The 21243-nt window shown below is 44.8% G+C and overlaps 1 protein-coding gene across 3 annotated transcripts in view; it reads right to left on the bottom strand.

Moving 5' to 3' along the window:
• Nucleotides 1–21243, bottom strand: part of LOC144487166 (M1-specific T cell receptor alpha chain-like) — a 212460-nt gene that overhangs the window by 56982 nt on the left and 134235 nt on the right. Inside the window, exon 1 of one of the 3 annotated variants that reach the window (XM_078205225.1) lies at nt 4368–4592. The exons of 1 other annotated variant lie outside the window; for it this stretch is intronic. In XM_078205225.1, coding sequence (XP_078061351.1) covers nt 4368–4548 — 181 coding nt within the window. In that variant the 5' untranslated portion in view covers nt 4549–4592. Of the gene's footprint in view, nt 1–2925; nt 3273–4367; nt 4593–21243 lie in introns of those variants that run through there. One more of the 3 variants, XM_078205227.1, reaches the window with a different exon arrangement.

Genomic DNA, 21243 nt, shown 5'->3' with positions numbered 1-21243 from the left:
TCTGCTCTGTCCTGTTTTAAGGTGCTGTTTAGTTTGGGGCCAGTGTTTGTGAATTTATAAACCGCACTGATATTCCCAACAAGAGCAAGAAGTCTCAGTGTTTAAACATATTAAACTGTTCAAACAGGGACAGGCAGAAAGGGATGAGGCTTCAGAGCCCCAATACAGTGACCCCCCCAATATCTGCTTGTTGTATATTGCCTGCCCCATGTGTTAACTACCTCTGTCTGCCTCTCCCTGTCTGCGTGGGTTTCCTCCGGGGGCTCCGGTTTCCTCCCGCAGTCCGAAAGACAGTGTCGGTGAGGTGTTAAATTCTCCCTCAGTACACCCGACAGAGTGTGACAACTAGGGTATTCTTACAGTAACTTCATTGCAGTGTTAATGTAAGCCAACTTGTGACACTAATAAATAAACGTTAACTTTTTCTGTATCTCCTATTCACTGGATGAACTGTAGGTTACAACTACGGTCTATCTCTATTCCAGGTCCATTTATTAACCGGTGTCGAATATTTTACAGAGTTCCAATCTCATTCAAGCCTCCCATTTAATTACCACAACATAAAACGATAGTTTGGTGTCATCCAGATCTCAGTGGACAATCCGTACATTATTACATTATGCGTTATCAGTTAGAAAGATAATTGCCGTGTGAATGACAGAGGGATCTATGATCGAACTCTTACCCGGATTGACAGTGAGTTTGGTGCCACTTCCAAACACCAGTTTACCCAGGCCTCCAGAATTCACACAGTAGCCTCTCCCTTTACAGTAACTCCAGAGAGAGAGAGAGACCCCCTACACATGCTAAATTGTCCCTTAGTGTCCAAAGATGTGTTGGTTAGGTAGATTGGCCATGCTAAATTGCCCCTTAGTGTCCAAAGATGTGTTGGTTAGGTAGATTGGCCATGCTAAATTGTCCCCTTAGTGTCCAAAGATGTCAATATCGTTTCCCAAAAGTAGGGGAGTCTAAAGCTAGAGGGCATAGGTTTAAGGTGAGACGGGAGAGATACAAAAGGGTCCAGAGGGGCAATTTTTTTCACACAGAGGATGGTGAGTGTCTGGAACAAGCTGCCAGAGGTAGTAGTAGAGGCGGGTCCAATTTTGTCTTTTAAAAAGCATTTAGACAGTTCCATGGTTGTCGAGGGATTACGGGCCAAATGCGGGCTATTGGGACTAGATTAGTGGTTTAGAAAAAGGGGCGGCATGGACAAGTTGGGCCGAAGGGCCTGTTTCCATGCTGTAAACCTCTCTGACTGTATGTGACAATAATAAATCAGATCAAAATTAATCACACTTACTCGGTCGTACCACGAGTTTGGTACCAGGTCCAAAGGTAACTTTAACATCGTTATTCACACAGCAGTACACACCAGCACAGAAACTCTCTGCACCAGATGTCTCGGTGAGGACACCCACAACATGGAGTGTCCATCACATTTCACATTAGCTACATTACCAGATCAATTCTTTAGCAAGTGACGGACAGTCTATCTCCCTGAGATCAATCTCCATTCAATCCTTCTCACCCATCAGTACAACCTATTGAGCTATGAATGAGCTCCAGTTGATCTGGATCTGCTTAGTGTCAACTGAGCAGTGGCCAGGGCGAGTTTACAAGACCATTCCCATGTTTATTAAGGGCAGCATCTTGCGGGAAGATCTTACCAGGATGGACAAGTAGCTTGGTGCCACCTCCGAATACCAGTTTGCTGTAGCCTCCAGAAGCCACACACTAACTGATCCCTTTACAAGAACTCTGAGGCTCCCTCTTTCCCCAGCGTCCCATTGCCAGCACTGGGGGGTGAAGGGTCTGGTGTGGGATTGGACAGGAGCTGTGTAATCCTGGCTACATCACTCAGGATAATCTTTTCAATCGGGGTTTAGCACTGGGTTCTTTCACAATGCAGCACTTACTGGGTTCCACGGTGAGTCTGGTCCCACTGCCAAAGGTGAGCTTGCCGCTTCCAACATTCACACAGCCCCGCACTGCCTAACAAAAACTGTCCATGTTCAATACACACCTTCCCCCATCCTGCTGCTCCAACACAGAGAATCAACCAGCCATTGCATGCATATCTTCTCATCTCCCCGTCTCTAACCTTCTCTCCCCGACTCTCTAACTCTCTCCATCTCCTTCTAACTCTCCCCCTGTCTCCCTCTAACTCTCCCATCTCTCTCTCTCTCCCTCTCCCCAACTCTCTCTCTCCCTCTCTCTCTCTAACTCACCCCATCACTCTCTCTCTCCAACCGTCACTTTATCACTAACTCTCTCTCCCATCCTCCAATGTTCCCTCTCTCCAGCACCCCCTCTCTCTCCAGCCCTCTCCCACTCTGTCCCTCTCTCTCTCTCCCCCAACCATCTCTCTCTCTCCCCCCATCTCTTTGTCACTAACTCTCTCTCTCCCTCCAATGACCCCTTCTCTCCAGCCTCTCTCTCTCTCTAGCCCCCTCTCTCTACACTCTCTCTAACTCTCACACATTCTAACTCTGTAACTGTCCCAGCCTAACTCTTTCTCATTCTCTCCATCTCCCTCCCCACCCTTTCTCTTTCCCTAACTTTCTCACATTCTAACTCTAGAACTCTCTCCATGTCCCTCCCCTCTCTCTCCCTCCTTAACTCTTTCTCTCTAACTCTCTCCCTAACTATCTCTCTCTCTCTCTCTCTCTCTTCCTTCCTTTCTCCCTCTCTCTGTTTCTCCCTCGTTCTACCTGTCTGTGTCCATACAGGACTAACTTGCCAATGCTTTATTGCAGAGGTCAGTGTATACCCACAGCAATACACTGAGGTTTCAGTGACTAGGAACAGAAATCCCCTCTCGGCAATGATAGTTGTTTAAATTTCAGGCAGTAATTACAACATTATTAATACTTTATGAACACACACACACGGGTAGGTATTCTATAGTTAATAATAAATACCTACTTGGAAGAATGGTTAATCTTGTCCCCTGTCCAAAGATGAGCTTATTTGCAGTATTCACACAGCAGTGTGCCCAATAACACAAACCCCCCTTCAGATTAACCCCAATAATCTCCTGTCCCTGCTGGGACTCTGTGTTAAAACACAATGCCGGCCAGTACCATAATAGTGGCAGCATGTGGACACAGATTTTTAAATTACTAGAATGGCCAGTCCATCTAACCTACACATCTTTGGGACACTAAGGGACAATTAACCATGGCTAATCCGCTTAATCTACACATCTTTGGACTAACTCTCTCCCCAACTCACTCTCTCTTACTCTCTCTATCTATCTCCAACTCTCTCTCCCCATCTCTCTTCCTCCAACACTCTCTCTCCCTCTCTCCAAGCCTCTCTCTCCCTCTCTCTTGCTATCTCTCCTACCCTCTCTCTCTCTCCCCAACTCTCTCTATCTCCAACCCTCTTTCTCTCCACTCTCTCCACTCTCTCTCACACTCTCTCTCATTCTCTCTCCATCTCCCTCTCAACTTCTCTCTCTATCTAACTCTCTCACATTCTAACTGTTTTATTCTCTCTATCTCCCTCCCCTCCTCTCTCTCCCTCTAACTCTTTCTCTCTAACTCCATCTCTCTCTCTAACTATCTTTATCTCTCTCTCTCTCTTCCTTCCTTTCTCCCTCTCTCTGTTTCTCCCTCGTTCTACCTGTCTGTGTCCGTACAGGACTAACTTGCCAATGCTTTATTGCAGAGGTCAGTGTATACCGACAGCAATACATTGAGGTTTCAGTGACTAGGAACAGGAATCCCCTCTCGGCAATGATAGTCGTTTAAATTTCAGGCAGTAATTACAACATTAGAATACTTTATGAGCTCTCACACACACACACACTCACATACACAGACATAACCGGGTAGATATTCTCTAGTTAATAATAAATACCTACTTGGAACCACAGTTAATCTTGTCCCCTGCCCAAAGATGATCCTATTTCCAGCTCCTGTATTCACACAGCAATGTGCCCAATAACACAAACCCCCTTCAGATTAACCCCAGTAAGATTCCAATCTGAAATCTAGACTTGCTTCACAACTATGTTCAAATAGACGTCAAAAACACACACCTTTGGACACTAAGGGACAATTAAGCGGCCTGTTCTAACCCAGCAAGGTTATTACAAGCAGCAGACACCAGCTTCATGTCCCAGGTTGCATGAATTCTATATTCCTGTGACCTCAGTCCATCGATCCTCTCTGTCCATCTCTCTCCTTCCCTGCAGAACTGACCCCGAGCTTCAGGCATCACGCTTAAAGTTTAACATTGTAAAGTTTAAAGTTTTAAAGCACTTCAAACATTTACACACACTCTCTTACACACACAATACAGACACACACACACTCATACATCAATAGATAGGTATTCTATAGTTATTAATAAAGACCTACTTGGAACCACAGTTAATCTTGTCCCCTGTCCAAAGGTGAGCTTAGCAGCACCCATAGTATTCACACAGCAATGTGCCCAATAACACAAACCCCCCTTCAGATTAACCCCAATAATCTCCTGTCCCTGCTGGGACTCTGTGTTAAAACGCAATGCCGGCCAGTACCATAATAGTGGCAGCATGTGGACACAGATTTTTAAATGACCACTGCTATGTAAACGTGTTCGACACTGGGACAGCAACACCGAGGTTCCAAAGATTGCAAACACTTACTGGGTGTCACCGTTAACTTTGTTCCAGCCGCAAATATCAGCTTGCCGAAAGCTCCTCCAACATTCACACAGCATCGGCCCTCCAAACAAAAACCCTCTCTCCCACCTTCTTCCATCGGGGAAAAAGATACAAAATTCTGAGGTCACGTATCAACCGACACAAGGCCAGCTTCTTCCCTGCTGCTGTCAGACTTTTGAATGGACCTACCTCGCATTAAGTTGATCTTTCTCTACACCCTAGCAATGACTGTAACACTACATTCTGCACCTGCTCCTTTCCTTCTCTATGAACGGTATGCTTTGTCTGTATAGCGCGCAAGAAACAATACTTTTCACTGTATTTAAATAAAATGACAATAATAAATCAAATCCAACACTTACTGGGGTCCACATTTAGTTGGGTGCCAGTTCCAAAGATGAGCTTGTTAGTTCCATCCTGCACACAGCCCCACACTCTCTGACAAAAACCTTTCACTCCAAAGATGTGTGGGTTAGGTGGATTGGCCATGCTAAATTGCCCCTTAGTGTCCAAAGATGTGCAGGTTAGGTGGATTGGCCATGCTAAATTGCCCCTTAGTGTCCAAAGATGTGTAGGTTAGGTGGATTAGCCATGCTAAATTGCCCCTTAGTGTCCAAAGATGTATAGGTTAGGGTGGATTGGCCATGCTAAATTGCCCCTTAGATTTGTAATATTATTCTGTCAGAAATACAACACTTACTGGGTATCACCGTGAGTGTGGTTCCACTTCCAAAAACCAGCTTGTCGCTCGCAGTATTCACACAGTCCTACACTGGGTAGCAAAAACCTCCTGGCTAAAGATGTGTAGGTTAGGTGGATTGGCCAAGCTAAATTGCCCCTTAATGTCCAAAGATGTCAAAATCTTTTCCCAAAGGTAGGGGAGCCTAACACTGGAGGGCATAGGTTTAAGGTGAGAGGGGAGAGATACAAAAGGGTCCAGAGGGGCAATTTTTTCACACACAGGCTGGTGAGTGTCTGGAACGAGCTGCCAGAGGTAGTAGTAGAGGCGGGTACAATTTTGTCTTTTAAAAAGCCGCTTGGTGTCCAAAGATGTGCGGGTTAGGTGTGTTTCAGTGTTTTAAAATGTTCAAACAGAGACAGACAGAAAACCATGAGGCTTCAGAGCTTCAATACCCCCCTCCCGTCTCTCCATTTTGTGTATTGTCTGCTTCATGTGGCTGAAGCATTGGAGACGCAGACATTACTGACACAATTCAATCTCTGGGGACAGTAATAGAGAGAGAGAGACAGAGAGAGAGACAGAGAGAGAGACAGAGAGACACAGACAGAGAGAGAGACAGACAGAGACACAGACAGAGAGACACAGACAGAGAGACACAGACAGAGACACAGACAGAGAGACACAGACAGAGAGACACAGACAGAGAGACACAGACAGAGACACAGACAGAGACACAGACAGAGACACAGACAGAGAGACACAGACAGAGAGACACAGACAGAGAGACACAGACAGAGACACAGACAGAGACACAGACAGAGACTCACAGATAGGGTCAGGGGAAAGTTCGAGACGTTACACAAACAGGGGAAAGGTTTGAAAATGGAAGAGAGCTTCTTATCAAGGAGTTTAAACAATCCACACGGACAACAGTCACATTTCACACTCTCTGCCCTGTCCTGTTTTAAGGTGCTGTTTAGTTTGGGGCCAGTGTTTGTGAATTTATAAACCGCACTGATATTCCCAACAAGAGCAAGAGGTCTCCGTGTTTAAACATATTAAACTGTTCAAACAGAGACAGGCAGAAAGGGATGAGGCTTCAGAGCCCCAATACAGTGACCTCCCCAATATCTGCTTGTTGTATATTGCTTGCCCCATGTGTTAACTACCTCTGTCTGCCTCTCTCTGTCCGCGTGGGTTTCCTCCGGGGGCTCCAGTTTCCTCCCGCAGTCCGAAAGACAGCGCCGGTGAGGTGTTAAATTCTCCCTCAGTGCACCCAACAGAGTGTGACAACTAGGGGATTCTTACAGTAACTTCATTGCAGTGTTAATGTATACGAATAAATAAACTTTAAACTTTAACTTTTTCTGTATCTCCTATTCATGAGATGAACTGTAGGTTACAACTACGGTCTATCACTATTCCAGGTCCATTTCTTAACCGGTGTCGAATATTTTACAGAGTTCCAATCTCATTCAAGCCTCCCATTTCATTACCACAACATAAAACGATAGTTTGGTGTCATCCAGATCTCAGTGGACAATCCGTACATTATTACATTATGCGTTATCAGTTGGAAAGATAATTGCCGTGTGAATGACAGGGGGATCTATGATCGAACTCTTACCCGGATTGACAGTGAGTTGGGTGCCACTTCCAAACACCAGTTTACCCAGGCTTCCAGTATTCACACAGTAGCCTCTCCCTTTACAGTAACTCCAGAGAGAGAGAGACCCCCTCCACATGCTAAATTGCCTCTCAGTGTCCAAAGATGTGCGGGTTCGGTGGATTGGCCATGCTAAATTGCCCCTTAGTGTCCAAAGATGTGCGGGTTAGGTGGATTGGCCATGCTAAATTGCCTCTCAGTGTCCAAAGATGTGCAGGTTTGGAGGATTGGCCATATAAATTTGCCCTTTGATTTTTAATATTATTCTAACAGAAATACAACACTTACTGGGTATCACCGTGAGCGTGGTTCCACTTCCAAAAACCAGCTTGAGGTTCCCACTATTCACACAGTCCTACACTGGCTAGCAAAAACCTCCTGACTAAAGATGTGCAGGTTAGGTGGATTGGCCATGCTAAATTGTCCCTCAGTGCCCAAAGATTTGTTGGTTAGGTGGATTGGCCATGCTAAATTGTCCCTTAGTGTCCAAAGATTTGTTGGTTAGGTGGATTGGCCATGCTAAATTGTCCCTTAGTGTCCAAAGATGTCAATATCGTTTCCCAAAAGTAGGGGAGTCTAAAGCTAGAGGGCATAGGTTTAAGGTGAGAGGGGAGAGATACAAAAGTGTCCAGAGGGGCATTTTTTTCACACAGAGGGTGGTGAGTGTCTGGAACAAGCTGCCAGAGGTAGTAGTAGAGGCGGGTCCAATTTTGTCTTTTAAAAAGCATTTAGACAGTTCCATGGGTGTCGAGGGATTACGGGCCAAATGCGGGCGATTGGGACTAGATTAGTGGTTTAGAAAAAGGGGCGGCATGGACAAGTTGGGCCGAAGGGCCTGTTTCCATGCTGTAAACCTCTATGACTCTATGTGACAATAATAAATCAGATCAAAATTAACCACACTTACTCGGTCGTACCACGAGTTTGGTACCAGGTCCAAAGGTAACTTTAACATTGTTATTCACACAGCAGTACACACCAGCACAGAAACTCTCTGCACCAGATGTCTCGGTGAGGACACCCACAACATGGAGTGTCCATCACATTTCACATTAGCTACATTACCAGATCAATTCTTCAGCAAGTGCCGGACAGTCTATCTCCCTGAGATCAATCTCCATTCAATCCTTCTCACCCATCAGTACAACCTATTGAGTTATGAATGAGCTCCAGTTGATCTGGACCTGCTTAGTGTCCACTGAGCAGTGGCCAGGGCGAGTTTACAAGACCATTCCCATGTTTATTATAGGCAGCATCTTGCGGGAAGATCTTACCAGGATGGACAAGGAGCTTGGTGCCACCTCCGAATACCAGCTTGCTGAAACCTCCAGAAGCCACACACTAACTGATCCCTTTACAAGAACTCTGAGGCTCCCTCTTTCCCCAGCGTCCCATTGCCAGCACTGGGGGGTGAAGGGTCTGGTGTGGAATTGGACAGGAGCTGTGTAATCCTGGCTACATCACTCAGGGCATTCTTTTCAATCGGGGTTTAGCACTGGGTTCTTTCACAATGCGGCACTTACTGGGTTCCACGGTGAGTCTGGTCCCACTGCCAAAGGTGAGCTTGTCGGTGCCAACATTCACACAGCCCCACACTGCCTGACAAAAACTGTCCATGTTCAGTACACACCTTCCCCCATCCTGCTGCTCCAACACAGAGTAACAAACAGCCACTCCACACACATTTTCTCATCTCCCCATCTGTAACCCTCTCTCCCCATCTCTCTCACACACACAGACAGACACACACAATACAGACACACACACAATATAGACACACACACAATATAGACACACACACAATATAGACACACACACACATACAGACACACACACACATACAGACACACACACACATACAGACACACACACACATAGACACACACACACATAGACACACACACATACAGACACACACACATAGACACACACACATAGACACACACACATACTGACACACACACATACTGACACACACACATACTGACACACACACATACTGACACACACACACACTGACACACACACAATACAGACACACACATTGACACACACACACACTGACACACACGCATACTGACACACACACACACTGACACACACACATACTGACACACACACACACACTGACACACACACATACTGACACACACACACATACTGACACACACACACATACTGACGCACACACACATACTGACACACACACACATACTGACACACACACATACAGACACACACAGACACATATAACCGGGTAGGTATTCTATAGTTAATAATAAATACCTACTTGGAAGCACGGTTAATCTTGTGCCCGGTCCAAAGATGAGCTTATCTGCACTTATAGTATTCACACAGCAGTGTGCCCAATAACACAAACCCCCCTTCAGATTAACCCCAATAATCTCCTGTCCCTGCTGGGACTCTGTGTTAAAACACAATGCCGGCCAGTGCCATAATAGTGGCTGCATGTGCACACAGATTTTTAAATGACCACTGCTATGTATTTAGTCTGGCCAATCTCCCTAACCTGCACATCTCTCCCTCTAACTCTGTCTCTCTCTCCCTCTAACCTTCTCCCAACTCTCTCTCTATCTCCAACTTCTCTTTATCACTAACACTCTCTCCCACCCTCCAATGTTCCCTCTCTCCAGGCCCCCTTCCTCTCTCTCTCTCCAGCCCTCTCTCTCTCCGCCCCCCCATCTCTTTATCACTAACTCTCTCTCTCTCTCCCTCCAATGATCCCCTCTCTCCAGCCTCTCTCTCTCTCCCTGTCCCTCTCCACTTTGTCTCTCTAACTCTCACACATTCTAACTCTGTAAGTCTCTTAGCCTAACTGTTTCTCATTCGCTCTCCATCTCTCTCCCTTCCCTTTCTCTCTCCCTCGCTTTCTCACATTGTAACTCTATAACTCTCTCTATCTCCCTACCTCCTCTCTCTCCCTCTTTAACTCTCTATCTTTATCTCTCTCTCTCTCTTCCTTCCTTTCTCCTTCTCTCTGTTTCTCCCTCGTTCTACCTGTCTGTGTCCATACAGGACTAACTTGCCAATGCTTTATTGCAGAGGCCAGTGGATACCGACAGCAATACATTGAGGTTTCAGTGACTAGGAACAGGAATCCCCTCTCGGCAATGATAGTTGTTTAAATTTCAGGCAGTAATAACATTAGAATACTTCATGAGCTCACAGACACACACACACACACACACAGACACAGGTAGATATTCCATAATTAATAATAAATACCTACTTGGAAGCACGGTTAATCTTGTCCCCTGTCCAAAGATGAACTTAGTTCCATCATTCACACAGCAATGCGCCCAATAACATAAACCCCCCTTCAGATCAACCCCAATAATCTCCTGTCCCTGCTGGGACTCTGTGTTAAAACGCAACGCCGGCCAGTACCATAATAGTGGCAGCATGTGGACACAGATTTTTAAATAACTAGAATGGCCAATCCACCTAACCTACACATCTTTGGGACACTAAGGGACAATTTAGCATGGCCAATCCACCTAACCTACACATCTTTGGACACTAAAGGACAATTTAGCATGGCCAATCCACCCAACCTACACATCTTTGGACACTAAGGGACAATTTAGCATGGCCAATCCATCTAACCTGCACATCTTGGGACACTAAGGGACAATTAACCATGGCTAATCTGCCTAACCTACACATCTTTGGACTAACCCTCCCTCCAACTCTCTCTCTCTTACTCTCTCCGTCTATCTCCAACTCTCTCTCCCCGTCCCTCTTCCTCCAACACTCTCTCTCCCTCTCTCTCCAAGCCTCTCTCTCGCTGTCTCTCCAACCCTCTCTCTGTCTCTCCAACCCTCTCTCTGTCTCTCCAACCCTCTCTCTCCCCAACTCTCTCCCTCTGACTCTCTCTATCTCCAATCCTCTCTCCACACTCTCTCTAACTCTCTCCATCTCTCTCTCAACTATCTCTCTCTCTATCTAACTCTCTCGCATTCTAACTGTTTTACTCTCTCTATCTCCCCCTTTAACTCTTACACTCGAACTCCATCTCTCTCTCTATCTATATCTATCTCTCTCTCTCTTCCTTCCTTTCTCCCTCTCTCTGTTTCTCCCTCGTTCTACCTGTCTGTGTCCGTACAGGACTAACTTGCCAATGCTTTATTGCAGAGGTCAGTGGATACCGACAGCAATACATTGAGGTTTCAGTGACTAGGAACAGAAATCCCCTCTCGGCAATGATAGTTGTTTAAATTTCAGGCAGTAATTACAACATTAGAATACTTTATGAGCACACACTCACACACACGCACATAACCGGGTAGGTATTCGATAGTTAATAATAAATACCTACTTGGAACCACAGTTAATCTTGTCCCCTGTCCAAAGGTGAGCTTAGTAACACCTCCAGCATTCACACAGCAGTGCGCCCAATAACACAAACCCCCCCCTTCAGATTAACCCCAATAATCTCCTGTCCCCGCTGGGACTCTGTGTTAATACTTATCATGATGTGGAGATGCCGGCGTTGGACTGGGGTAAACACAGTAAGAAGTTTAACAACACCAGGTTAAAGTCCAACAGGTTTATTTGGTAGCAAAATACCACACTAGCTTTCGGAGCACTGCGCATTTCTCCATTCCGCCTGACGAAGGGGCAGCGCTCCAAAAGCTAGTGGCATTTGCTACCAAATAAACCTGTTGGACTTTAACCTGGTGTTGTTAAACTTCTTACTGTTAATACTTATCGCCAGTCAGCACAGTCCATATCACACCCTCTCTGCAATGGCTGGAAGTTAGCAAACAATCCACTTGTTCTATTTTCCAGGTTGTAGCAGTAGCGTAATTTATTGTCAGTCAGAGATTAGTCAGGTTATTATTTCCAAACATGCCACTTACTGGGTTCCACCGTCACTCTGGTGCCTCCTCCAAAAATAAGCTTCCAGCTTCCATCATTCACACAGCCCTGCAGTCCCTGACAAAAACCTCCCGACCTGATGAGCTATCTCAGTGATGTAGTGTGAGTGAGCAGGCACCCACTCTTCCTCACCGAAGATAGCCCGCACCCAATTCCCCATCTTTCTGTCCACCCAGCTGCCCATCAGTCTCGGAAACATTCAGCGTTTTTACCTCGGCGGCTTTCTGTGGGAGCAGACCCCCTCCCCTATCACCCCATATCCTTTCATCCCCTTCTCCCCAAGAGCTCTATCTAATTCCTCCATCACAGCACGCAATGTTTTGGCCTCAACTGCTTTCTCTGGTCGTGAATTCCACACATTCACCACTTTCTGACTGAAGGAATGTCTCAATTTATCATGGCCAATTCACCTAATGACACTAAGGAACAATTTATCATGGCCAATCCACCTAACCCGCACATCTTTGGACACTAAGGGACAATTTAGCATGGCCAATCCACCTAACCTGCACATCTTTGGACACTAAGGGGACAATTTAGCATGGCCAATCCACCTAACCTGCACATCTTTGGACACTAAGGGGACAATTTAGCATGGCCAATCCACCTAACCTGCACATCTTTGGACACTAAAGGACAATTTACCATGGCCAATCCACCTAACCTACACATCCATGGACACTAAGGGGACAATTTAGCATGGCCAATCCACCTAACCTACACATCCATGGACACTAAAGGACAATTTACCATGGCCAATCCACCTAACCTACACATCCATGGACACTAAGGGGACAATTTAGCATGGCCAATCCACTTAACCTACACATCTTTGGACACTAAGGGACAATTTACCATGGCCAATCCACCTAACTTGCACGTCTTTGGATACTAAAGGACAATTTACCATGGCCAATCCACCTAACCTACACATCCATGGGCACTAAGGGGACAATTTACCATGGCCAATCCACTTAGCCTTCACATCTTTGGACACTAAGGGGACAATTTAACTTGGCCAATCCACTTAGCCTTCACATCTTTGGACACTAAGGGACAATGCACAATGGCCAATCCACCTAACCCGCACATCTTTGGACACTTACTCTAATAGGGTATTTTTTTACAGTAACTTCATTGCAGTGTTAATGTAAGCCAACTTGTGACACTAATAAATAAACTTTAAAAACTTTAAACTTTAATGAAACTTACTCTGAAACTCTCAGCCTCTTGTATAATTACTGGAACAAATCTGTGGATCTGTTTCAATCACGTTTCTCTATTTCCCCCCTGTAAATAACTCCTAATGAAGTGGCGGGTTGATACCAGCTCTGGAGTTGTGTCTCCATGTGTAAACCTGGAATCAAAGGGCTATCTGAGTGTCACCAGCCCTGCTAGAGAGACATTCTCATTCTCACTGCACAGACTGGCAATAGGCAGCTCTGCTCATCACTCTCCTGTCCACATCCTCAGGGACACACATTCAGTGGAGGTGAATGAGATTGTTCTGTGATATTCCAACACTTACTGTCTTCCACCGTCACTCTGCTCCCACTGCCAAAAGTGAGCTTGTTGTTCCCATAACTCACACAGTCTTACACCCCCCGACACAAACCCTCCTTGTTCATTAAGCGGCCTGTTCTAACCCAGCAAGGTTATTACAAGCAGCAGACACCAGCTTCATGATCCAGGCTGCATCAATTCTATATTCCTGTAACCTCAGTCCATCGATCCTCTCTGTCCATCTCTCTCCTTCCCTGCAGAACTGACCCCGAGCTTCTGGCCTCAGTTTGAGCTTTTTAAAAAATGTTTTAAAGCACTTCAAACATTTACACACACTCTCTCTCTCACCCACACATACACACACACACACACACACACTCTCTCACCCACACATACACAATACAGACACACACACAATACAGACACACACTCTCACTCACACACATATATAGACACACACTCACACACACACACACTTTCTCACCCACACACACATACAGACACACACACACTCTCTCACCCACACACACATACAGACACACACAACTCTCTCACCCACACACACATACAGACACACACAACTCTCTCTCACACACACACATAACCGGGTAGGTATTCTATAGTTATTAATAAATACCTACTTAGAAGCACGGTTAATCTTGTCCCCCGTCCAAAGATGAGCTTGTTTCCCCCTCCAACATTCACACAGCAATGTGCCCAATAACACAAACCCCCCTTCAGATTAACCAGTATATACAGCAATACATTGAGGTTTCAGTGACTAGGAACAGAAATCCCCTCTCGGCAATGGTAGTCGTTTAAATTTCAGGCAGTAATTACAACATTAGAATACTTTTGCACACACAGACACGGGTAGGTATTCTCTAGTTAATAATAAATACTTACTTGGAAGCACGGTTAATCTTGTCCCCTTTCCAAAGATGAGCTTAGTAGCACTTATAGCATCCACACAGCAGTGTGCCCAATAACACAAACCCCCCTTCAGATTAACCCCAATAATCTCCTGCCCCTGCTGGGACTCTGTGTTAAAACACAATGCCGGCCAGTACCATAATAGTGGCAGCATGTCTACACAGATTTTTAAATGACCACTGCTATGTATTCAGATTATTACTCAAGTTTAACTCATTTCCAATCCGCAGAAACCTAAGGCTCCAATCTGTATATCTGAAATCTAGAATTGCTTCACAACTATGTCCAAATATACTTCACTGAGTACCAGAGTTGGGAAATCATTCTATCAGGACCTGTCTATGCCCATTCTCCTGTTACCCACAAATCCTTTCCCTCAGTGTTAATCTTAAATTATAAATAAAAACACGCCGCACTTATTCACAGAACAATGCTGTAACTCTCATCCTGGTAATACTAAAATAATTCACGGTGAAACTTCACTTACTGGGCTGCACGGTCAGTTTGGTTCCAGAACCAAATATGAACTTCGAGTTATCATTCACACAACAGCACAGACCAATACACAAACTCTGCCGAGTGTGTCTGCTCTCTCCAGAACCAACTGGGCTCAGAACCAGCAATGTGTCAGTTTAAAATATTAACAAGTGCCGCGATCTCCGTCATCTCCATCTCAGTCTCACTTGGATGAGGGGGTCTCATGTATTTGTCTCCTGTGTCTTTTACCCACCAGCCGACTGACATACCCTTCCTCGCCTTCAGAGAGCTGTGGACAAACACGCCAAGGACCGGTTGTCATGATATCGCCATGGCCAATCCACCAAACCTACACATCTTTGGCCACTAAGGGTTAATTTAGCATGGCCAATCCACCAAACCCACACATCTTTGGACACTAAGGGTTAATTTAGCATGGCCAATCCACCTAACCTACACATCTTTGGACACTAAGGATTAATTTAGCATGGCCAATCCACCAAACCCACACATCTTTGGACACTAAGGGTTAATTTAGCATGGCCAATCCATCTAACCTACACATCTTTGGACACTAAGGGTTAATTTAGCATGGCCAATCCACCTAACCTACACATCTTTGGACACCAAGGGTTAATTTAGCATGGCCAATCCACCTAACCTACACATCTTTGGACACTAAGGGTTAATTTAGCATGGCCAATCCACCTAACCTACACATCTTTGGACACTAAGGATTAATTTAGCATGGCCAATCCACCTAACCTACACATCTTTGGACACTAAGGGTTAATTTAGCATGGCCAATCCACCTAACCTACACATCTTTGGACACTAAGGATTAATTTAGCATGGCCAATCCACCTAACCTGCACATCTTTGGACGCTAAGGTACAATTTAACATGTCCAATCCTATTCTATAGTTAATAATAAATACCTACTTGGAAGCACGGTTAATCTTGTCCCCTGTCCAAAGGTGAACTTAGTAGCACCTCCACCATCCACACAGTAATGTGCCCAATAACACAAACCCCCCTTCAGATTAACCCCAATAAGCTCCTGCCCCTGCTGAGACTGTAGAAGTCTCACAACGCCAGGTTAAAGTCCAACAGGTTTATTTGGTATCACGAGCTTTCGGAGTGCTGCTCCTTCATCGGGTGAGTGCAGGATTTGGTTCACAAGCAGGGCATATATAGACACAAACTCCATTACAAGATAATGGTGTTAAAACGCAACGCCGGCCAGTGCCATAATAGTGGCAGCATGTGGACACAGATTTTTAAATGACCACTGCTATGTATTCGGATTATTCCTCAAGTTTAACTCATTTTCCATTCGCTGAAACCTAAGGCTCCAATCTGTGTATCTGAAATCTAGAATTGATTCACAACTATGTCCAAATATACTTCAAAAATACACTTCTTTGGAAACTAAGGGTGAATTAAGTGGCCTGTTCTAACCCAGCAAGGTTATTACAAGCAGCAGACACCAGCTTCATGATCCAGGCTGCATCAATTCTATATTCCTGTAACCTCAGTCCATCGATCCTCTCTGTCCATCTCTCTCCTTCCCTGCAGAACTGACCCCGAGCTTCAGGCATCACACTTAAAGTTTAACATTGTAAAGTTTAAAGTCTTTTAAAAAGTTTTAAAGCAGTTTAGACATTTACACACACTCTCTCACTCACACACACATACAGACACACTCTCTCTCACACACACACACTCTTACCCACACACACATACAGACACACTCACACACACAAATACAGACACTCACACACATAGATACATTCATAAACACACCCACTCACTCACCCTCACACATACCTTCTTACCTACATACACATACAGACACACACACACACATAAACACACACACACACGTACAGACACATTCACACACACAGTTTTAAAGTTTAAAAAAAGTTGTTGAAGCGTTCACACGCACACACTCTCATTCTCTCACACACACTCACTCACAGACACACACACTCACACCCTCTCACACACACACATAAATAGGTCGGTATTCTATAGTTATTAATAAATACGTACTTGGAAGCACGGTTAATCTTGTCCCCTGTCCAAAGATGAGCTTAGTAGCACTCATAGCATCCACACAGCAATGTGCCCAATAACACAAACCCTCCTTCAGATTAACCCCAGTAATCTCCTGTCCCCGCTGGGACTCTGTTAAAACGCAATGCTCACACACACTCACTCACAGACACTCACTCACAGACACGCACTCACAGACACGCACTCACAGACACGCACTCACAGACACGCACTCACACTCACACACAGACACACATAACAAGGTAGGTATTCTATAGTTAATAACAAATACCTACTTGGAACCACAGTTAATCTTGTCCCCCGTCCAAAGATGAGCTTATTTGCATTTCCACCATCCACACAGTAATGTGCCCAATAACACAAACCCCCCTTCAGATTAACCCCAATAATCTCCTGTCCCTGCTGGGACTCTGTGTTAAAACACAATGCCGGCCAGTACCATAATAGTGACAGCATGTCTACACAGATTTTTAAATGACCACTGCTCTGTATTCGGATTATTCCTCAAGTTTCACTCATTTTCCATTCGCTGAAATCCTAAGGCTCCAATCTGTATATCTGAAATCTAGATGTCCAAATATACTTCAAAAATACACTTCTTTGGACACTAAGGGACAATTAAGTGGCCTGTTCTAACCCAGCAAGGTTATTACAAGCAGCAAACACCAGCTTCATGATCCAGACTGCATCAATTCTATATTCCTGTAACCTCAGTCCATCGATCCTCTCTGTCCATCTCTCTCCTTCCCTGCAGAACTGACCCCGAGCTTCAGGCATCACGCTTAAAGTTTAACATTGTAAAGTTTAAAGTTTTAAAAAAAGTTTTAAAGCACTTCAAATACTCTCTTACACACACACACAGACACACACACATACAGACACATTCTCTCTGACTCGCCCACACAACCTCACACACACACACACACAGACACACTCTCACACAGACACACACTCTCACATACACTCTCTTACCCACACACACACAGACACACACTCTCTCTCACACACACACTCTCTTACCCCCACACACACACAGTCACATTCTCTCTCTCTCACGCACACACCAACACACAGTTTTAAAGTTTACAAGTTCAAAGTTATCAACTTTTAAAGTTTTGTAAAGGTTGTTAAAGTGTTCACACACAGACACACACACACATTTGCCCACACACAAGCACTCACACACTCAGACACACACACTCACACGTAAATCCTCGCACTCACACACATAACCGGGTAGGTATTCTATAGTTAATAATAAATACCTACTTGGAACCACAGTTAGTCTTGTTCCCTGTCCAAAGGTAAGCTTAGTAACACTTGCAGTATTCACACAACACACACTCTCATTCTCTCACACACAGACTCACACACTCACTCACAGATGCACGCACACACACACTTACACCATCTCACACACACACACTTACACCATCTCACACACACACACACATAAATAGGTAGGTATTCTGTAGTTATTAATAAATACCTACTTGGAACCACAGTTAGTCTTGTCCCCTGTCCAAAGGTAAGTTTAGCTCCAGCAACTGCATTCACACAGCAATGTGCCCAATAACACAAACCCCCCTTCAGATTAACCCCAATAATCTCCTGTCCCTGCTGGGACTCTGTGTTAAAACACAATGCTCACACACAAGCACTCACACACTCACTCACAGACACGCAAACACACACACGCACACACACGCACACACACACACATGGGTAGGTATTCTACAGTTAATAATAAATACCTACTTGGAAGCACGGTTAATCTTGTCCCCTGTCCAAAAATGAGCTTATTTGCAGCTGTATTCACACAGCAATGTGCCCAATAACACAAACCCCCCTTCAGATTAACCCCAATAATCTCCTGTCCCTGCTGGGACTCTGTGTTAAAACACAACGCCGGCCAGTACCATAATAGTGGCAGCATGTGGACACAGATTTTTAAATGACCACTGCTCTGTATTCGGATTATTACTCAAGTTTAACTCATTTTCCATTCGCTGAAACCTAAGGCTCCAATCTGTATATCTGAAATCTAGAATTGCTTCACAACTATGTCCAAATATACTTCATAGATACGCACCTTTGGGCACTAAGGGGCAATTAAGCATGGCCAATCTGTCTAAACTGCACATCTTTGGACCCAAGGGTGAATTTAACATGGCCAATCCACCATTCTCTCTCTCTCACACACACAGTTTTAAAGTTTAAAGTTTTAAACTTTTCAAGTTTTTAAAAAGTTGTTAAAGCATTCACACACACACACATTCTCATTCTCTCACCCACTAGCACTCACTCACTCACTGACACACTCCCACGTACACCCTCTCACACACACACACACACACACACACACACACACACACACACACACACACACACACACACACACACACACACACACACACACACACACAGATAGGTAGGTATTCTATAGTTAGTAGTAAATACCTACTTGGAACCACAGTTAATCTTGTCCCCTGTCCAAAGGTAAGTTTAACTCCAGCTCCAGTATTCACACAGCAGTGTGCCCAATAACACAAACCCCCCTTCAGATTAACCCCAATAATCTCCTGTCCCCACTGTGACTCTGTGTTAAAACGCAATGCTCACACACAAGCACTCACAGACACACACACATCAATAGATAGGTACTCTATAGTTTTTAATAAATACCTACTTGGAACCACAGTTAATCTTGTCCCCTGTCCAAAGATGAGCTTATTTGCAAGTGCAGTATTCACACAGCAATGTGCCCAATAACACAAACCCTCCTTCAGATTAACCCAAATAACCTAAGGCTCCAATCTGCATATCTGAAATCTAGAATTGCTTCACAACTATGTCCAAATATACCTTAAAAATGCACACCTTTGGACACTAAGGGGCAATTTAGCACGGCCAATCCCCCTAACCTACACATCTTTGGACACTAAGGGACAATTTAGCATGGCCAATCCACCTAACCTACACACCTTTGGACACTAAGGGACAATTTAACATGGCCAATCCACCTAACCTACACACCTTTGGACACTAAGGGGCAATTTAGCATGGCCAATCCACCTAACCTACACACCTTTGGACACTAAGGGACAAGTTAACATGGCCAATCCACCTAACCTACATATCATTTGGATACTTATAATTAAAAAACTTCCTCTGAAACTCTTGGCCTCTTGTATAATTACTGGAACAAATCTGTGGATCTGTTTCAATCACATTTCTCTATTTCCCCCTGTAAATAACTCCTAATGAAGTGGCGGGTTGATACCAGCTCTGGAGTTGTGTCTCCATGTGTAAACCTGGAATCAAAGGGCTATCTGAGTGTCGCCAGCCCTGCTAGAGAGACATTCTCATTCTCACTGCACAGACTGGCAATAGGCAGCTCTGCTCATCGCTCTCCTGTCTACATCCTCAGGGACACACATTCAGTGGAGGTGAATGAGATTGTTCTGTGATATTCCAACACTTACTGTCTTCCACCGTCACTCTGCTCCCACTGCCAAAAGTGAGCTTGTTGTTCCCATAACTCACACAGTCTTACACCCCCCGACACAAACCCTCCTTGTTCATTAAGCGGCCTGTTCTAACCCAGCAAGGTTATTACAAGCAGCAGACACCAGCTTCATGATCCAGGCTGCATCAATTCTACATTCCTGTAACCTCAGTCCATCGATCCTCTCTGTCCATCTCTCTCCTTCCCTGCAGAACTGACCCCGAGCTTCAGGCATCACGCTTAAAGTTTAACATTGTAAAGTTTAAAGTTTTTAAGAAAGTTTTTAAAGCACTTTAGACATTTACACACAATCTCTTACTCACATACACACACAGACACACTCTCTCTCACACACACACACACAGACACACTCTCTCTCTCTCACTCACTCACCCTCTTACCCACACACATACAGCCACATTCACACACACACAGACATACAGACCCACACTTACTCTCACACACACTCGCTTTTATCCACACATACAGACACACTCTCTCTCTCTCACACACACACACACAGTTTTAACTTTTTAAAAAGTTGTTAAAGCGTTCACAAAACACACACTCTCATTCTCTCACACACAAGCACTCACACACTCACTCACAGATGCACGCACACACACACTTACACCATCACACACACACACACACATAAATAGGTAGGTATTCTGTAGTTATTAATACCTACTTGGAACCACAGTTAATCTTGTCCCCTGTCCAAAGGTAAGTTTAGCTCCAACTCCATCATTCACACAGCAATGTGCCCAATAACACAAACCCCCCTTCAGATTAACCCCAATAATCTCCTGCCCCCGCTGTGACTCTGTGTT

This window comes from Mustelus asterias, unplaced genomic scaffold (genome assembly GCF_964213995.1).
Source record: "Mustelus asterias unplaced genomic scaffold, sMusAst1.hap1.1 HAP1_SCAFFOLD_629, whole genome shotgun sequence".
NCBI lineage: Eukaryota > Metazoa > Chordata > Chondrichthyes > Carcharhiniformes > Triakidae > Mustelus > Mustelus asterias.
This window is presented reverse-complemented; position numbering and strand designations above follow the sequence as displayed.